The sequence below is a fragment of the Staurois parvus genome, unplaced genomic scaffold, assembly GCF_062004578.1.
Source record: "Staurois parvus isolate SC_StPar_1 unplaced genomic scaffold, SC_StPar_1.0 ptg000388l, whole genome shotgun sequence".
NCBI lineage: Eukaryota > Metazoa > Chordata > Amphibia > Anura > Ranidae > Staurois > Staurois parvus.
In genome coordinates this window covers 1581102-1602217 of record NW_028318184.1, presented here as the reverse complement: position 1 = coordinate 1602217, position 21116 = coordinate 1581102, and the positions used below count along the sequence as shown (strand labels likewise).

Below are 21116 nucleotides of genomic sequence, written 5' to 3'. Positions count from 1 at the left end.
GTTGCAGAATGATATTCCCATTCACATCTAATCCTCAATTCAATTGACAGCTGAGTATCTTTTGTATCTATTGTATCTTGGGAAATAAAACCATGCAAACCCATGCAGTTTCAATACAAAATACCACTCATTTTAATTTCAAAAATTAAAAATTACATAAAAACCTTAATATGCAAATCATAATCTTATATATGCAACCATTTAGATATTTAATAGCCTATAAATGGCTAAACTAAAGCCCTTGTTTCACCAAGTAGCCAAAGGTGTATACACAATTTAAAAATAACTGAAAGGCAAAACTTTTGTTTATTTTGGATAGAGTGAAAGAAGGTTCGGATATTTGTCAGTTTATCATTTCTATCTGGGAATCCAAAAGTTGAGTTTTTTGGTTCTATAGATGTCAATGGAAGTGCTGCATAGAAGCATGTAGTGCATTTTTGATGAGTTTTAAATCTGCCTAGCTACAAGAAAAATAAAACAAAATTGCATCAAAAACACAGGTGCAAAAAACACAAAATGCAATGGAGAAACTCAACCTGCATACAAGTGAAGGTAGCCTTACTCTATCCCCCTCCCCCCCCCCCCCCAAATAGTTTTGCTCTATTTTAAAAAAAGAAAAAAAAAACTTCTAGTATTACAGAACTGAGCAAGGCTCCCTCACTGTATAGGAGATCATTTTATTTAATATATTTGTTACACACCATTGAACAATACTTTGTTATTTAGATTTGTACATTTTTGTTCAAGCATTGCATTAAAATAAAAATTATAAAATGTGTGATGGTTAGTAAATGTTCTGTAGTAGGGATGAGGTGTTGATACTAATCAGTAGAAGCCTAATCATTCAGATATATATTTGAATAACCTTTTGTTAGAATATCAAGGTTTAGCATAAAAACCCTGTACAACCCAACAAACCAGCAGTACACAGGCTAATTGGAGCTCTGACCAAGATATTACTTAGATTTCTGTAGTACACTATATTAGGAGTGACACTATAGTCATAAAATGGTTTATGAAACTTTAAAGAAATTAAAAGTTCCAATAAATCATTGGAACAGAAGATATTTAATACCAAGACCAGAGTAGTGAGAATTGGTCATTTCCAACCAATAGTTGACATCCTCTACAACACCAGTTTGCATAGAGCTAATCTCGCCAAGTTTTAATTTGAACATGTCAAATTTCCTCAGAGGCCCAAATTTCAACATTAGCAATCTAAAACCTGGGACAATAAAGACATGCCCACTCCCTACTACCTCTTGTGACCTGAACCTGTAGACACAAACAGAAAGGAATCACCTTGATTGGTTAAGTTCAAGTGATGCCTCAATTTGCATTCTAATGAAGGTTTGTGGTTTCCTGGCTTGAATCCTGGCTCAACTTCTCTATAAAAAGACAAAAGATAGTTTGTGGACCTCACATATCTTCTTAGGGTCCTCAAGATCTTTTGGATACCGATTTCTGCACAGAACATCTGATATTGCTATATTCACAATGGCAGCCCACCTAACTTGTGAGAATGAAACAATTGGAGAAGAGCGATACGAAATCCTGGGACATCTTGGCGAGGGTAGTTATGGAGAAGTTGTGATGGCTGTTGACAGGGAACTGGGTAAGTGAATTCTTAAATAATTACAAAAAAATTTCTAATTTGCAGACCATTTGAACATCTAGAACAGATAGCACAAACATTAGCATCTTTACTGATTAAATGACCTTATTAGAGGTAGGGGTTTTGTTGCATAAATTTGGGGAAAAGACCATGATGCACAAAGATCTAATTCAGCACTAACAAAATATAAAAACTGGTTGAACAGTGCAAAATCCCATTCAGGCAGCTGGCATTGTTCCTACAGAAAACAAAAGCCTTTCCACCTGTTATCAATTTCTTGAGTTGGTCCTTTTGCATATCTTTAACAACCTGCCATGAGTAAAACATGAAGGCCACATTTTTTGAACTCCTCCTGAAAGTGCTAGCTACTGGTTGTTATGCCACAGAGCAAGCCTTGATATTTTACAAAAGTACATATTTGCATACAGGTTCCAGGTCAGGGATTCTATAAATTCAATTGGGTAGATTCAATATGGCAGCCAGGTAATTGGCAATTTGAAGAAGAGCTCACCAAAAGCAGGCTTCCTTTTTCTCTCATGACAGATTCATGATGATCACACACAGTTATAGTGGGTCATAGGCAGCTAAGTATGTAACAGATTTGACTATAAACTGATGGTCCACTATGCACAACCTAGACACTTGGCATTTAGATGGGAAGGGACAATAGATCTAGCTGCATGGGCAGCTACATATCTCACTGCTAGCGAGGGCCTAGAGAAGACGGCTACATTTTGAAGAAAAGCATCCAGTCTATGTAAAATGAATGGGCTCAAGTATTGGACATCACCCAGAGTTTTAGATGTCCAAGTCTTATTGTAATCAACTTTTTTTCCCTCCTCTTCAACAGGTAGCCTTGTTGCCCTAAAAAAGGTAAAAAAGGAGCGAACCAGACTAGAGGCCTTTCTTCATGAAGTTTGCATGTCACTCTTTGTTACTGGACACGAGGGCATAATATCTACCCATTCGAGAATTCTGGAAAACTCAGACTGTTACATGATCAGCCAGGAATTGGCACCTGCTGGATCTCTTCACTCCATCATCCAGCCAGGGGTAAGTAAAGCTAATGAAGTAGCTGACACTTTAGCATTTGCTTGCTAATTCTATAAATTTGTCCTAGGGATCCTGGAGATTAATAGAAACTGGTGTTTTGTCATGGATGATACTTTCTATATATTGCATGCATTTATACCAAATATTGTTGGCCTGGTTGGAGAGAACTAAGGAAGGGCTAAAATCCCCAGTCAGCTATTTTCTCTGCACCATCTGGGCAAGATTTTCCTTAATCCAATCAAGAAGTTGGAACAGGAGGTAGTAGGAAGTCTACAACGTTAGGGGAATTCCCCTCTTAAACAGTTGTCCCCATTGGATGATTTCCCCTCATCTCTTGTTCTGTGACAACTGTAAAATTTGCATTCGCCATTAATTTTGTCTTTAAAAGCAGAAAGACAAAAATAGAGATTACATCCCTCCTTCCCCACCTCCCTTCCTAGTGGGCACACAGATAACAATCACGATACAGGTTGTGATCCTTCACCATTCTATATTAAAGGTTAGTCTGGTGTTTAAGCCAGAGGTAAAATTTAAAACCAGTTAGACCTCCCATATTTCCTTCATTGCCCAATTATTGCTGAAGTAGTTGGAGATCGGTTGCACTGATGTTCACATAGAATTCCATCTGCAGATTTAAAAAGTAACCAACGTTGTATTGAATTTGATATTATTGAATATTATTTTTTAGTAAAATAGTGTTATTTTAAAGCCAAATATCATATAATTAATTGTTTTAACTTTTCCAGATGGGAATTCCAGAAAAGCTGGTCAAACGGTGTGCACTACAGCTTACCCAGGCTCTTGAATATATGCACAGCAAAAACCTGGTGCATAGGGACCTAAAGCCGGACAATATTTTACTTATGGACAAGAGATGTCATAATGTGAAATTAAGTGACTTTGGACTGACTCAGTTTGCCGGTACAGTTGTTCCATCAATGGCACCCCTCAACACATTCATGTCCCCGGAACTTTGTGAACTGGAGCACAGGGAGTCAATTGTGGTGGATCCTAGTGTTGACATCTGGGCCCTTGGTATTGTATTGTATGTTCTTCTCACTGGAAACTATCCATGGGAAACAGCTTCAGCTCAAGATCTATGGTTTCAAAGGTTTATTTACTGGCAGAACAACTCTGACCATGTTCCACCACCAAGTGGTTGGGAGAATGTCAGCAGGAGGGCTCAAGATTTATTTCACATACTTCTTGCCCAAGACCCCAGCTGCAGGAACCAAGTCAGAGTTGTTCTAGATTTTCTTCATTTTCCTTGGAACTTTGAAGTTGCCACCCAAGAAACCATGGATCTTGTGGAGCAGAAGGAAGAGGAGGATATTGCAGCAAAGGACAGTGAGGTAGAAGTCATTGTGCTGGAGAGTGAAGAGGAAATAATTATAATAGAAAATCACGGTGACATTGAATACATTGTTATCAATTATTCCGGCTCTTGAATTTGCTGCAGTTAAAATCTCAGCAGTGCTTCTTTTGAAAGAGACCAGCAGTACCTAAGCTCTGAAGTTGAAGTCTAAACGGACCCCAATTATTGTCCTAAAAGGAGGAGAATAGTTGCAGAGCTTCTCTGCCCAGCTCAAACCATCACCGTCATCTCAAAAATATTACTGAAGTGGTGAGATAGAAGGAGCAGGGACAAGCATTTACCTTGTGACTATTTCAAAGGTTTTTCTGAGATGTGGACTTTGCACCGTGATGTCACCGGGCCTCATCACTACCTCTTTGAAAAGCAACTACCTCAACTACAATTCATGTTGCCGTCTCCATGCGTTTGTATCTATAGTGTCAATGCAATCACTGCACCAGGTATAGAATGCAATAAATTCTAAGTACTGGTTATACCTTTTGTATCGTGTAATTCATCTATTTTTGCTCTGCCTCTTATTTCTCCTTCAACACAGATTGAAAAAGTGTTACAAAACCCACAACAGTAAAATCAGTCTGTATATGCAGTAAAGCATGCTTGTTATACTCCCTGTGGAACCTAAGGGGTTAATCCTCTGCATTGTGTAAAAATGTAGTTTGATCCTGATTTCTCTGATCCTCTCCTTCTTTCAGTGTCCCCCTCTTAAGACATTGTGCGGAGTCACTCTGCACATGCTCAGTTTGGTATGTATTACTAGGGTTCTTTTTTTTTTCTTAGGAGAGTGCATGTGATTAACAGGGCCAATCAGCACTGTCCAGACAGAGGTCAGGGGTTCTGCATCCTCCTAAAGCAAAATGCAAAACTCCTCCTACAAGCTTTAATCAGTGCTCAGCTGGACACTGATAGAAGTCACAAGACTGCTCTAACTGCTGATGAGCAGTTTATATTTACTAAAATAATTGGATTTCCATGTTTAGTGTACTGTGGGAGACCGTATATAGTGAATGCAGGGTCTGGGGTTTAGTAACACTTTAACGTTGACAATACATTATTTATGTAAACTGCGCAAATCCCCAATCAACTGAAGTCACAAAGCTGCAAGTATATGAGGATATAGTCTCTTAAAAGACCAATTCAAATGGATACTGTGCTAGGTGAACCCTTAAAACTTTGTGAGCACTATAGAAACCTTTGCACCTCTAAAAAGCGATCAAAAATTGAAAATCAAACACTAAATAATTACATACATATGCCCTATGAAGACCCTCACCCCTCTGAAGGGCGATCAAAATTTGAAAAAAATTAATTGAATAAACTGAGTGCAGTAATCATAAATACGTGTAAGAAACCATTATATGTGGTCAAATTAACCTAAAATGTCATGCATTATCCATGAGCCCTATGAAGACCCTCACACCTCTGAAGAGTGATCGAGGTTGAGGATAGGTCAAATCTCAATGTGAAAAAAAAACTCCTCAAATATACATAAAGGTTAGTAGAAATTTTTCAAAAACAGTAACAAAATGTCCATATAGACTTAAACCATAGTCCATAAGTATGAGAAGAATATGACAATAACATGAATGAACATTTTACAAAGCTGCAGTTTTTTTTAATATGGGCTGGAGCCCCCAGACTGCACCGGCTATTTTCTGGAAAAGGTAACCAGCCCATACCACACCATGCCTGGCCTAGGGTCAAATGGCAACCTACGTGAAGATCCAGCATATTCCAAGTCATTAAAGGGTTACTTCACATTTACCAAAAAAAACATGCCCGTGCAGATAAGGTACATAAATGGCCCACATCTATAGCAAGGGTATTATTTCACTTTAGTCAGAGCTGAACACTTTGTTTTGATCTACATAGCTAGTTTTTTTGGTAAAGGTGAACTAGGCCTTTATCCTCACTGGGAAGGTTATACATCGAACCAGCATGTAGAACACAAGTCACCGCAAATATAAGCAATACAGTGAAAGTGTAACTGACCGCCATAACGTCTCCTAAATCTACGTATGAAGACTGAACAAAGACCCCCACTTAACCAAAGGTCCTCTAAACCACAACCTGGGTCGCAGGATACTCGCACCGGCCTTTATCCCCTCAGCTTCTTTTTACTGCATACAATGCAGGGCCACTGAGTAGATTCTCTACTTCCTTCATAACATGCACTGTGAGGGGTCATCATATACTAGAAAAGACTGTAAACCTTGGGGCTCAATCACATAGGCGCTCGTCAAGTAACATCTGTTTACTTTATGTACTAGTTCTGAGCTGTTTGCTGTATGGACTCACCAGCACAGCCAAGTTTGAAAGGTGAACGCACCCGGACGCACAGGAGCTGCACCTGGCCCTTCATACCTGTCAAACTGCGCAAGTCCATACAGCCAATGTGTGGCCATTCACTTTGTATGGGGTGCCTGCACACAGCGCAGCACTGGGGCAGGAAACCTAAGAAATGCCTCTTCTTGCTGTATGGAGCTGAGTGCCCATGTGAATGAGCCCTTAAAGTAAATCTAAGACAAAACTTTCTTTTTTCACTTTAGATAGAGTAAGGGAAGGTTAGAACACCTGTCAGGTTGTTTTTCTGCCATTTGTGTCCCATAGGGAGATTTCCCTTCACTTCCTGTCCCATAGCCAATACCCGAAGTGAGAGAAACTCTCTCAAAGTGATGAAAAAATGGGGTGTCACTAGAACTAGTGCCCCGATAGGGTCACTGTACTTTACACCCCTGTACCCATATAGTTCTGCCCCCACACCCTGATCTGTGAGTCCCACAGGTCACTGTACTATACCCCATGTATCCCCAGAGCTCTCCCCTCACACCCCAATCCCTGAACCCTGACAGGTCACTGTGCTGTTCACACCTGTGTACCCCCACAGGTCTCCTTTCACAACCCCATTCCTGGGCCCTGACAAGCCACTGTACTGTAATCTCCCCAAGCCCCCCTATCCAGAGATCTCAGGCATCTCCTGTTGCTTGGTTACATAGATAAAAAAAGGACAGGCTGATTACATAACAGGACATTACACAGACATCTGGATGGTCTGGGGCAGGCATGTCGCACTCAGATAAAACACTGGCCCCCACAAAGACAATATCTTCAAGGGGGTCACACCGGGAGAACTACAAAAAAAAGGGAAATACGCCGGTTTTGTGGTGAGAATATTGCTGCATATTCCGTGCTCTAAATTGTGGAATGGTATAAGACAAGTTCTATGTGGTGTTGCACCAGCTGCGCCAAATCACATGACAAGTGCTATACTTCAGTGACCGTTCCCGTGCGCCAACATAAGCATGCTTGGATCTGGCGCCCCAACACCCCCACAAGAGCAAGTAATAAAATGGCAGGAATCACTTTTATGATGTTGTCACAGCAAGCGCTAATTAAATAGGCATACAGAATTTGGTTGACTTGGCACATGGAAAATGTGCCAACATTTCCACTAAAAATGATGTATTTCCTTCCATCTGTTAATTGGTCAATATCTCAGAATTGTGACATACTGGGGGGGGGGGGGGATTAATTAGTCTTCACTGGAGCACAGCCAATTAGCCTTTACATTTCCATTTTCTAACCTGTGTGGGGAAAAATAAAAGCTGCAAGCTGATTGGTTGCTGTGGGCAATGATAAGAGTTGGGATGAAACATTTTCTATGAATCTCTCTTTATGGAAATCATGAGAGAGAGTCCATTTCTCTAATGGGGATACAGCCAGCAATACAAATATGACAGTGGATCTAACCCCTCACCCCTCACCACTGACAGTTGGCATTCTTGTAAACAACCCCTGACCTGAGGCTGCCCAAAATAGATCTCATGGTCTATGAATACAAGTCCTGTGTCCTGTACTGTATGATCCAGAGAAAAAGGTTTGTCTTTGGTTACATGTTACACACATGTTACACACACCAAACATCGGGGCTGAGTTTGGCTCTAACCAGGCACACTGATCCCCAATGGTGCTCACTGATACTGATAGCACAGACATTACAAATGAGCCCATATTCAAAAAACAAACCTAGCTTGTTGATGTATTTCAGTGTGTTACAAGCAGCACTATTGACACCTGCCTACATCATTGGAAAGGACCCCAAAAGCAGGCTTCTTTAAGCTTTACCTGTGTATTAGGTGCAACACAGATTTCTCTTTGTGTTGGATTTCATATATCCAGGACAGAATACTGAGCTCTGTGATTGTCACTCTGCTAAAAAAAAATTGGAGCCTCGCTGTGGAAAACGGCAGTTGGCAGAAAAATCATTTGAATTTTGTTTCCGGTTGGTATCCTAGCAACCACGGAAACTCAGTCCACAGGCAGCGCAGCCACAGACAGTCAGTGTGCTTCTGCTAGCGATAGTGAACACACTCCTTTTTTTGTGCTCTGTGAGATCTCATTATAACGTGTTATAATGAAGTGGACCAGGCCAAAACTACGTTTCCGATATCATCCATATAAGAACAGACAGGAGGTCACCTGGAATACCATCATAGGGAGACCTTTTGTAGATGATTTGGATAAGCCCACTTTATCACATAGTGGGTTGAAGGTGGAGACACCTCAGCAATTCCCCAAAAATCGGGAAAGCAAACATGGAAACTCTGATGGGAGGAAGAATTCTGGAGAGGGAAAGAGTTCCAAAGAGGAGAGTGCCATGAACAGAGGAAAGAAGCGCAGATCCAACCAATCTGCTGAGGAAGAAAGACCAGCAAAACAGGGACGATGTGGTCATGCACCGAGTTGGGCCAAAACACCATGTGCTGTCATATTGCCCAAGAGGAATAACAAGAGGCCAGCATCAGATCCAATTTTCTCTGCACCTCCAAATAAGAAAAGGAAGATCGCTGCTGATGAGACAAGCAAGAATGATCAACAGCTCGTCGAGGTAGTCAGCGATAGATTTCACCAGGTTGTCAGCGATATAGTCGGCGAGGTAGTCAGCGAGAGAGTCGCTGAAGTTGTCAGCAAGTCAGCCAACGAGGCCGTCGTTGGGGTTGTCAGCGAGCTAGTCGATGAGGCTGTTAGCAAGCCCGTCGATGAGGCTGTCAGACAACCAGTCAACCGGGCAGCCGGTGAGAATGACAACAAGGTAGTCAGGGATGTGCCTGGCACCAAATTAGAAATGCATCCGCCAGCCGACTTTAATCTTGACAGCTTTATCTTTCATAAAATACTCGGTCAAGGTAGTTACGGAAAGGTAAGTAATCAAAGATTTATGAACAGAGGGTTTAATGCACTGCGAGTTAGTGGTTATTATTATTGCCAGTCGGCAAATAGTAGGTCGTAGGTGGAGGTCACACCACTCTATTCCTTACCGCTTCCCATTTACACTACACACACTGAGCTGTGCTGCTCAATGCCAAGCTGAAATCCATGCTTTCCCCATAGGACCAGTTTACACCAGTGTGATACATTAGTTGGCGCTCGGTTACATTGGAATAGAATGCATGTAAATGCAATGTGCTTTAAGAAAGCTACAATACTGGTATTTTACACCACTCATGAAAAAATAGCATGCCAACGCACATCATCTCCAGTGCGTTTACTGTGTTACATGGATGCAACGCGAGTAGAGTGAATCCAGGCTTACACACTAAGTCATGTTTAGTGGTGTACTGTCTGTCGGGGGTGTAATACACAAAAAGATGCAAGACAGAATTACAAATCCTTTGGTATATAAGGAAATAAGCTGACGTACATTTAAACTGTATATAGCAGATTGCATAACGTTTGGCTGCACAGCTTCATAGCCTTTAGCCCCAATTTATGAACGCTGAATACAGACTTCAGAGTGAGCGCTGGCTGTGATTTGCTAAAAGCCTACTGCGGCTTGCTAAAAGCCTATTGAAAGCTATCCCCAATCCCTAACAGTCTAGAAGTTACTGACTAACAGTCAAAACCACTGAAAACTTGCACAAAATCCTGCTGACTCCCCGTTCTATAAACTGTTTTCAAACTAAGACTAACAATCGTAGCCAGGCTGGGGGGGTTGCTGCTGGACCCAGAGGTAACCTTTTCAGAACCCGGAGCTGAATTGCTTCTAATCATTTGTGTCCTGTGTTTTTTAGGTCGCCCTGGCATCCCATCCTGCCACCAACAAGAAACTGGCAGTCAAGGTGGTACAGAAGAGGAAATTACTGCAAGAAGAACCGAAAAGTGTCCTCGTAGAGAGACAGATACTGGAAAAAGTTGGACGGAGTTCCTTTTGTACACACGCCTATGGAACCTTCCAAACAGAAGTAAGTTTCACATTCCTATCAATCACTCACTCATCAAATCACATCCATGTTATCCATTTGGACTCCAAGTCCAGCACAGACCTAGAAATAAATCCCAAAACCAGAAAAAAAGGAGGGATGGTCCAGCTTCAAAGAGGCTAAGACATGAGAGAGTTATGGTGGCTGCCAATGCAGAATTTGGGGAATTCTGGTTCTCCCCAGCCGTCCTGCTCTTACTTTGGCTTTGCTGTCGGAGTCACTGACTTGGATCAGGTATAGTCCTTGAACTTCTCTCATGATAGAGTCACTTCAATAGAACCTGTCACAACATGTTTGCATGTTAATGGCTTCTATATATTGCTTACCCACAGAGGAATGACGTTCACCATACATTGAAAGTTCCTGCCAAGCATCGCGTTAACTTAGTCTTAAAGTGGATGGAAAGCCAATACTGAACATTTCTTGTTTGTTCACACTTGGTCTATTAAATAGATCAAGCAGAGCGTGTTGTTATATCTGTTTAATAAGTGCAGAAAAACACTTGTGATCCTGTCAGAATTCCAGCGCTGTCCTGAGTCATCCTAAGCAGTCTTATCAGCCCCGCTCACTTCTCCTCTGTGAACTACAACACAGCTCCCCGTATGTTATAGAGATGAGGATGGGGAGAGGTGTTCTTAAGGATGGGGAGAGGCATACTTATTGTCCTAGGATGACAATACGGCACCTCCATAGACATAGAGAATAGTAAGTGAGCGTAGTCACCCTAGGACAAGAAGTAGATTAGTGGTAGGATTACAAGGGGAAAATAAAGGAAGACATGCTGAAAAGAAGAACACTAGTACAGCCTCCATAGCTGAGCACTGGTGTAAGCTGAAATAGATGACATTTTTATTCTTGAGTTTGAAGATGCGTTAAACTCCTGAACCGTCTACCATGTCCAGACATCCCTATATTTCTGCATTTCCACCAAAACACAAACTTCACATCCACTTGACCTTTTGGAACCGACTTATTTTTCTCTTTCTTTTACAGGAAAATCTCTTCTTTGTTATGGAATACATGAGAGGAGGAGAACTACGCGACCTGATCAAGTCTTCTGCTCCATTACCAACTAACACCATAAGGTAAGACTTACAAAGATTCCGTCTAAGGCTGCATTCATACCCGCACCATTCAACCTTTTTATTTTGGGCTTTTTTTGCACATTAGTCGTGCAACAGCATAGGGCAGCCTATTCACTTACGTGAGCTGCCTTATGCGTGACAAATGCACCAAAGTAGCTCATGTACTTTTCTTTGTCCGCGAGCCTCACAATTTTGCAATGTACATTTTGGTGCGTTTGGCCACACAACTGCTACCCGCATGTGAAGTGCCATTAAGAATTAATGGCACCACAAGTGTGATTTGCATCTTAGCACATTTTTCATGCATTTCCCAGAACACCAAGGTGTTAATATGGCCTAAGAGAAGGGTGAGGGTTAACAGTCATGATGAAGGATTTGCATATAGTAATTACAGAATGAATCTTAAAGGAGAAGTACAGACAAAGCTCCTTGACCCGTTTTCAGCTGACAGCGGGCTGAAGCCTGCTGTCGGCTGATGTCACTCAGCCGGTCCAGGCTGGGGAAAGATCCCGACTTTAAAATAAGGATCTGCCCCAAAATCTGGAGCGGAACCCAGCTCAACGATCGGTTGAGAGCCTGAGCCAGTTGCTCCCTCCACTCCACAATCCAGTGCTCCATTAAGTTGGCGGGGTGGGGAAGAGCAGAAACGCTGACTGACAGTCACCGCTCTCTGTTCGGAGTGAGCGCTGACTGAGTGAGAACTCCGCAATCAGCTGTCAAGTGATTGTTGAGTGCTCACCCTTAAAACCGGCCATAGACAGATGCTGCATCGGACTGATGCTGCACGCACCTAGATAAGTATGATTTAACAAAAAAATGAATTCCTATTTTGCTCTCTTCATTTAAACTAAAAGATCACCCACACCGACCCACCTCAGTAAGCCTTCATCAGGAAAGAACCTTCACTGCCCCCCATACACATACTCATCTTCCGTTTACCCCCTAGCCTAGCCTTTTTCAGCCGTCAGCAAAGTACTCTGTAATGCAGTTTGTAGACATCAATCTCACATAATCACACACTCCTTCAATCAGATGCAACTAATCCCTACAAGATTCTAAAGCATGCTAACTGTATAGCATAGGGAGCTATTTGTCCAAGCTGATTAATGATCAGTTGCTACTCCTAGTGACTGGTCACCAGCAAATTTAGTAGCACCATTGATCTGCTAACACTCTCCTGCATAGCACGAGCCTAATGTGATATCTGCCAAACACCGGTTATATCCTCTAGTTTATCTTGGCGTGCAAGGCTGTATCTTCAACCCCACACAAGCAATGTTCCAACCCCACAGGTCTTAGCCAATGGTTGTCAGATACCACAGATCAGGTGACTATGATCCAATCCCTGGTTAAGAACCAAAGAAACCCAAGAAAAGAGCAGGGCCTGTCATTATCACAGTAATACATTGCTGCTTATGACATGCAAGGCTTGGAAGAAATCACCTCTTAATCATTTGTTTACTTATGCTGTGAGACGTGCAATAATCGTAGACCTTTTCTCCTTTTTTACAGATTTATTGCTGCAGAACTTCTCTGCGCGCTACAATATCTGCACCGCCAAGGAATAATGCACAGGTAAGTGTCTCCACCATGATCTTCCATATCTTCTAATCTTCATTAAAGTACAACACCACCCAATACTGCTACTTTAGTTGTGGATGGGTGTACAAGGGTTGAATTGCCCATGGCCAGTTCTGTCCCCTGCTGCTGAAGCTTTTGTGACTCTAAGGGCTCGTTCACACTCGACTCTTTTTACCAACGCTTGCCAAACGCCCCTATAGCGTTTGGCAAGCATTGGTCCGGCGTTTGCGGAGCATCTTTTAACGCTCCGCAAATGCCGCATGCGCGGTTTAGCGGAGGTTGCTAAGCTTTGCCGAGCGTTACAAACGCCTATAATGAAGTTTGAATGGTGTTACCGCTCCGCAAACGCCCCGCAACCGTGTCGCCACCGCACCGCAAACGCCGGCCGTGCGTTTGCGGAGCGGCACCGTAGACTAGAATAGGAGGCTTCAACGCCTCCTGACTCGACCAGGGGCGTCCGTTTTTCCGCGACGCTAACGCTCCCGTTAGAACAGCACCATGTGCTGCAATGTGCAGAATTGTCCGAGGCCTCTCTGCCGCCTGCACACAACGCTAGTGTGAACGTAGCCTAAGTAAGGGAGTCTCACTTCCCCATATTACATACATTTGCAATTGTAGATGTCCTGTTCTAACACTGTGCCATGTCCCATTCAGCAGCTGAGCAAAACCAGCCACAGGTGCAAAATTTGCTCTGGGTCCCATCAATCCCCGTAAACCAGCAGAAGAAACAATATTGAGGTGCACTCCGTCAATCTGAAATGAGTCTATGGCTTTATTAAAGACACGTGGATAGAAACACTCCCCAGGCTGCCTAATTCTAACACTTATCACCCTCTAGTGGGACGTAATCATGCCCCCACTAGAAGGGCAAAAGGTGACGCAGGAAGAAAGCCTGCGGAGTGTTTCTGATCCCTTCTTTTCAATAAAGATGTTGAAGCATTGCAGAATGACCAACTGTGATTTGATATGGTTTCTTACACTGCAGTAAGCTGACAGCCAAGGTCATGAGGTTCCTCTTACCATTCGTAAAGCAGTGCAGAAAGTTAGAAGGGGATCTAACCCGCTGGCACCCCTTGAAAGCTGAACTATTAGTATTGGTTGAATTACGGTTTTAAACATTTGATCTGTAAATCTAACTCTCTCCTTTTTTTTTTTTTTTTACAGAGACTTGAAACCCGAGAATATACTGCTCGACAGCTCCGGCCATGTCAAAATTGCAGACTTTGGCCTTTCAGAAGCCGACGTGTTTGGATCCGACAAAGTATTTACTTGTGCCGGTACTCCAATCTATATGGCCCCAGAAGTAAGTATAACACCACCCTTGTTTTTCCCCTCTACTGCTCCCATCTTTATCTTATAATATCTATGAACCTAACAAGAATTTTGGAGATAAAGGAGCAGAGCCACAATGATGGTGACTCAAAAAACCTAAAAAACAACAGGAGGCCCACTGTGACCTGTCATTCCCACCAACCATTGTTAACTATTATTACTGCTCTGTGCAGCTCATCGTGTGCTTTATTTTATAGTTAATCTTACTCTCTGTTTTATCAGGTTCTACAAGGAAAACCCTGTGATGCTATGTCTGACTATTGGTCACTGGGTGTCATCTTATTCGAAATGGCCACAGGAGCACATCCAGGTGAAGCCAGATTCAGGAGACACTTCTATCCGAGGGACATGGATCCTGAACTTCAAGATGTCATTGAAAGAGTAAGTATACTCTACAATTAGAATTATGCAAAAGCTATAGATCCTTAGTGTAGTGTTCTTTATGAGAGAAGCTTGCAAAACGTTCTCTAGTATCCAGTACATCACCAGGTGTAAGAAAGCACACAGGGGGCATCCGACTTCTGGAAGTGTTATATACACACGGTATAGCAAGATATTCACCACACAGGGAGTCAGAATAATAGAGGAACTATCCATGAGCTTTTGGATGAACTCATTCACTGGTTCAGAAATGTTCACTTTGATCCTTCCAACAGACATATATATCTTCAGTGAAAACTACACCAAGGAATTAAAATATGACATTCTGAGGTGTTTTTTTTCTATTTTTAAGAAATAGCCGACACTAAACTGGCTGATTGATCAGTTTCTGTTAGTGACAATCTACCGTATGCTAAATTTCATTTCTTTTTCTTTATAGCTTCTTGAAATAAATCCGAGCGATCGCCGGCAGGCAGTGAAACAACTGCGAAAACATCCCTTCTTCAGTACCATTTACTGGAAGAAGCTGGAGAAAGGAAAGGCCACCTCACCATTGAAGATGCCAGAAGAAAGTCTGCGCTCACAAATCGACACAAATCAGCAAATTGATGTGAAGGAACTGATTCCCTACACAGGAAATACAGAAAATAAAATTGCAGAAGAGCAACAGAGATTGTTCGATGGCTTCAGCTTCAAAAGCACAAAATGGAGAAGGATGGTGGAGAGGAAATGAAAGAATGAGGGCTCATTCGCACCATCTGCATTGAGCCACGTTCTTTTGGACAGATCACCACAAGGTTAGACCATACTTCTCTTGTGGGTCACAGGAATGACCTAACTTTTGCTTTCCTGGGGCAAAGAGTCAGCTTATAGCAGGCTATTACAGTGTATAGCAGGCAGATCACCACCTTTGTGCATCATTCATCATGATTGACATGGATCGACAGTGCTGGACAACATGAATGAAACTGAATTCACATCAAGATAAAAAAACTGCCGGAAGATCAGAGGACAGTTGGTTTACCACGGATCAACACCTTTATGCGTCATTCATCATGAGTGGATCAACATTCCTAGATGATAGGAATGACGTTGGATTTATACAATGGAACATAACCTCATCCATTCTGGGTGAGAGGATTAGAAGGAGCAGTGGTTTGCCATGTCGGCAGATCACCGCCTATGTGCGTCATTCATCGTGATTTATATGGATCAACATTGCCGGAAGACATGAATGACGTTGGATTTATACAATGGAACACAACCTCATCCTTTTTGGGTGAGAGGATTAGAAGGAGCAGTGGTTTGCCATGTCGGCAGATCACCATCTATGTGCATCATTCATCGTGATTGATATAGATCAACATTGCTAGACGACATGAATGATGTTGGATTTATACAATGGAACATAACCTCATCCTTTTTGGGTGAGAGGATTAGAAGGAGCAGTGGTTTGCCATGTCGGCAGATCACCGCCTATGTGCGTCAATCATCGTGACTGATATGGATCAACATTGCTGGACAACATGAATGACGTTGGATTTATACAATGGAACATAACCTCATCCTTTTTGGGTGAGAGGATTAGAAGGAGCAGTGGTTTGCCATGTCGGCAGATCACCGCCTATGTGCGTCATTCATCGTGATTGATATGGATGAACATTGCCGGACAACATGAATTACATTGGATTTAAACAATGGAACATAACCTCATCCGTTTTGGGTGAGATTAGAAGGAGCAGTGGTTTGCCATGTCGGCAGATCACCACCTATGTGCATCATTCATCGTGACTGATATAGATCAACATTGCTAGACGACATGAATGATGTTGGATTTATACAATGGAACATAACCTCATCCTTTTTGGGTGAGATTAGAAGGAGCAGTGGTTTGCCATGTCGGCAGATCACCGCCTATGTGCGTCATTGATCGTGACTGATATGGATCAACATTGCTGGACAACATGAATGACGTTGATTATTACAATGGAACATAACCTCATCCTTTTTGGGTGAGAGGATTAGAAGGAGCAGTGGTTTGCCATGTCGGCAGATCACCGCCTATGTGCGTCATTCATTGTGATTGATATGGATCAACATTGCTTGACGACATGAATGACGTTGGATTTATACAATGGAACATAACCTCATCCTTTTTGGGTGAGAGGATTAGAAAGAGCAGTGGTTTGCCATGTCGGCAGATCACCGCCTATGTGCGTCATTCATCGTGATTGATATGGATCAACATTGCTAGACGACATGAATGACGTTGGATTTATACAATGGAACATAACCTCATCCGTTTTGGGTGAGATTAGAAGGAGCAGTGGTTTGCCATGCCGGCAGATCACCGCCTATGTGCGTCATTCATCGCGATTGATATGAATCAATATTGCCGGACGACATGAATGACATTGTATTAATACAATGGAACATAACCTCATCCTTTTTGGGTGAGAGGATTAAAAGGAGCAGTGGTTTGCCATGTCGGCAGATCACCACCTATGTGAATCATTCATCGTGATTGACATGGATCAAAGAAAAAAGATTAACAGTAAGAATATTGTTCTTACTTGGGTGATAAGTGAGAAGACTATCAAGTTTTTAGATATGGAGATTATGCAGGAACAGGATCCTCTACTAACAAAAACATTCTTCAAGACGGTAGATCGCAATGGTTATATACCCCTGAACAGTTGTCATCACACCTCCTGGCTTATGAATGTCCCTAAAGGACAATTTGTCAGACTAAGGAGAAATTGTACTAGAAAGGAGGATTATCGGGATCAAGCAAAGATGACTTATACAATGGAACATAACCCCATCCCTTTTCAATGAGAGGATTGGAAGGAGCAGTGGTTTGCCATGTCGGCAGATCACCACTTATGTAATATTCATCGGGAATGACATGACACATTGCTGGACGACATGAATGACGGCTATATACTGTAGATCAGTGGTGGGCAACCTTTTTTTTCAACTGAGCCAAATCTCGCCAAAACCACAATTGAAATTTATTTTGAGAGCCACATTTTTAAAACTGAAAATACATCTCCCATATAGTAATTCATCCCCCATAGTAATTCATCCCCCATATAGTAATTCATCCCCCATATAGTAATTAATCCCCCATATAGTAATTCATCCCCCATAGTAATTCATCCCCCATATAGTAATTCATCCCCCCCATAGTAATTCATCCCCCATATAGTAATTCATCCCCCATATAGTAATTCATCCCCCATATAGTAATTCATCCCCCATATAGTAAGTCCCCCATAGTAATTCATTCCCCATATAGTAATTCATCCCCCATATAGTAAGTCCCCCATATAGTAATTCATTCCCCATATAGTAAGTCCCCCATATAGTAAGTCCCCCATATAGTAAGTCCCCCATATAGTAATTCATTCCCCATATAGTAAGTCCCCCATATAGTAATTCATCCCCCATATAGTAAGTCCCCCATATAGTAATTCATTCCCCATATAGTAAGTCCCCCATATAGTAATTCATCCCCCATATAGTAAGTCCCCCATATAGTAATTCATTCCCCATATAGTAATTCATTCCCCATATAGTAAGTCCCCCATATAGTAATTCATCTACCATATAGTAAGTCCCCCATATAGTAAGTCCCCCATATAGTAATTCATTCCCCATATAGTAAGTCCCCCATATAGTAATTCATTCCCCATATAGTAAGTCCTCCATATAGTAATTCATTCCCCATATAGTAAGTCCTCCATATAGTAATTCATTCCCCATATAGTAAGTCCCCCATATAGTAATTCATTCCCCATATAGTAAGTCCTCCATATAGTAATTCATTCCCCATATAGTAAGTCCTCCATATAGTAATTCATTCCCCATATAGTAAGTCCCCCCTGTGTCAATTCACTTACCTTTGCTCCGCGCGTTCCTCTCGTATTCCCGCGCCGTTCTGGTCTTCAGGGAGGACTGTGAGAGGAGAAGAGTTCGTCACGCTGCCCCGCCTACATCCTGACAGCTGCAGAGTCCTGACGCCCGAGAGGAGGGAGGGGGGCGGCCATCCGAGAGGAGGGGAGGGGAGAGGGGGAGAGGAGGAGAGGAGGGGAGGGGGGGGGGGCGGCCGGCCGCCCGCCCGCCCGAGAGGAGGGAGGGGAGCGGGCGCCCGGCACACAGGAGAGCCGCATTTAAGTTTGTAAAGAGCCGCATGTGGCTCGCGAGCCGCGGCTTGCCGACCACTGCTGTAGATGCATGAGTCCAGTGCTATCTTCAACTGGGCTGATCCTTTGCTAGTCTTCAGATCCCCAGTGCTGCCCTTTTTTTTTTTTTTTAAATAATATTTTTATTGGGGTTTCAAACAACAATACAGTAGATGCAACAGTGTACTCAGAGTCAGAGAAGTGGTCTAAACTTACAAAAGAATAGGTAAAAAAAAAAATGTAATCAAGCTCAATGAGCATATTACAGGTTTCAAAGTAATAAACAAGATGATAACTAAGGGGGGGAGGCTAGAACCAGTGGGGCCTTCCAAGCCATATCCGCTAAAGCCAGAAGAATGACAGAGGTCCCCAGGGTGGTCGCTGCCTCTGTGGGATCCTTGTCAGACACAGGAGTAGCAAGAAGTGGCCTAGAATAATGAAGAGATGGAGACATGTGCAACCCACGCCTAATAAGGCATCTTTACTATAACCATACCAAACCATAATTAGTAGTCAAGGGAAAGGGGGAAAAGAAAGGGGGGGGGGGGTTTAAGTATAGGCCCAAACGGAAGAACTGGAGATTCCTCCCCTGCATGGGGACGCTCAAACAAAGGAGAGCTCCCCACGGAGGAAGGGATCCCGGCACAGAAAGCACAAAACAGGAAGAACGCATGTTGTTACCTATTTGCAGAGCCATTATGCAATCCTGTAATAAAGAATTGGTTATATGGAGACCCATCATGTGACTGACACCCATTAAAAACATCCTTGAGATATACAATACAGTAAAATCAAAAGAGTTATGAGGAATGTGGATAGGGATAACCATATGGCCTATTGGAGGTACGTGCTCTGCTCCAGAGGGGGAAGAGACCTTGATATTAAGAGGCCCCATTTTTTCTGGAACCGCAACGTCAAGGCTTTTAGTGACAAGTCTAAGTCAAGTTTTTCTCTACGAAGAAGATGTAATAGATCTTGCTTGACCTCAGGAACTGAAGGCGGAGCGGAGGATAGCCATTTTCTGAGAATGATCCGTCGCGCAATCATGAAGCAGGTGGCTAGCCAAGCCTTATTGCGTTGTATAGCTAGTAATTGAGGTCTGGACTGCTCCAGGCGTGTAGAGGGGAAATTGCCAAATAGGAGCAGAAAGGGACCTTGTGTCGGGCAATAACCCGTGACAGAAGCAGCGAATGTCTCCAGTTGTTTCTAAAATTCCAAGATGAATGGACAATACCACAACTTGTCTAGCAATGTGGGTCGTGGAGATTTGTACAGGGGGCAGCTATTTTGAATCTGGAGAGGTGGAGATGGTAGAGGAGGAATACAGGGACTTAGACAGGCATAGATTCAGTGGTTTATAAATGTTCGAGATCTTAAATGTTTTCCGCTTCAGCAATATATCCACCATAGACGTTTGGAATCTTCTTGGTCTATTCCGGCATGTGCTTGAGATATGATCTATGCCTTGCTGAACCATTAAGAAGTGATGGGGCGGGAGTTGGTAGCACTCATTAATACGAGAGAAGGGGAGGGCAGAGCCTGAGATAGTGTCAAATAACTGCGCAAAAAGCTTCAAACCTTGTTGAGCCCAAGTAGCATAGGCGTCATGAAATTGAGGCAAGGGGAAGGATGGGTTACCATGGATCGGTAGATAACAGGAAGTCCAAGGGGACAAACCCAGCCTGAGTCTCACTTCCTTCCAGGCTACGGCTGCTCAGCCCATACAGTGCATTGGCAGGATGGCGAGCTGCTTGCACAGTCAGCGATTGCCTGCACTGTATGTGATGGGGTTGGCGCGATGATGTCATTGCGCCGGGTACTCGTATGTGGGCGTTTCTGCATGTGGGCAGACCCGCCTGGAGACGGATAGAGGAGCGGTGTTTCGGTTCCTAAGACCATCGGAAATATGTGTTTTCCAATGGTCTTAGGCGAACCGTGTGAAAGGTTTGTTCGACCCCCAAAGGGGTCGCGATTCACAGGTTGAGAACCGCTGCTCTAAAATTAAAAAGAAAACTATACAAACTGTACATACACGTTAGAGTTCAGTCACTCAGCTTTTTGTAGGCATTTTATGCACCTAGTGTACATTTCTGGGTGCTTTCCTGCTCCAGGTGCTACATGCAGCCAGCCATACAAGTAAATGGCTGTACGTGGCCGCACTCATTGAAACGCCAATGCCTCCTCGTGTTGGGAAAATACGTTGGACATGCATGTGTGGATAAGAGCTGATGTAAAGAAGTATCAGCGTTT

The 21116-nt window shown here is 42.8% G+C and overlaps 1 protein-coding gene and 1 pseudogene across 1 annotated transcript; both read left to right on the top strand.

Annotated features, from left to right (window-relative positions):
• Nucleotides 1-1497: 1497 nt before the first annotated feature.
• LOC149455767 (serine/threonine-protein kinase SBK1-like) lies at nucleotides 1498-4116 on the top strand. Its single transcript, XM_089685859.1, has 3 exons — nucleotides 1498-1615; nucleotides 2466-2668; nucleotides 3415-4116. The coding sequence occupies exons 1-3, from the start codon at nucleotides 1498-1500 to the stop codon at nucleotides 4114-4116; spliced, it is 1023 nt and encodes a 340-aa protein (XP_089541985.1).
• A 4338-nt stretch (nucleotides 4117-8454) lies between these two features.
• LOC149455766 (putative serine/threonine-protein kinase DDB_G0277449) lies at nucleotides 8455-15446 on the top strand (annotated as a pseudogene).
• Nucleotides 15447-21116: the final 5670 nt, after the last annotated feature.

Bases quoted from the DNA above. Each gene is read 5' to 3' on its own strand.
- LOC149455767 (XM_089685859.1), top strand. From the start codon at position 1,498: ATGGCAGCCCACCTAACTTGTGAGAATGAAACAATTGGAGAAGAGCGA. The intron at 1,616-2,465 runs GTAAGTGAATTC...CCTCTTCAACAG, and splicing joins GGCTGTTGACAGGGAACTGG to GTAGCCTTGTTGCCCTAAAA. The intron at 2,669-3,414 runs GTAAGTAAAGCT...TAACTTTTCCAG, and splicing joins ACTCCATCATCCAGCCAGGG to ATGGGAATTCCAGAAAAGCT.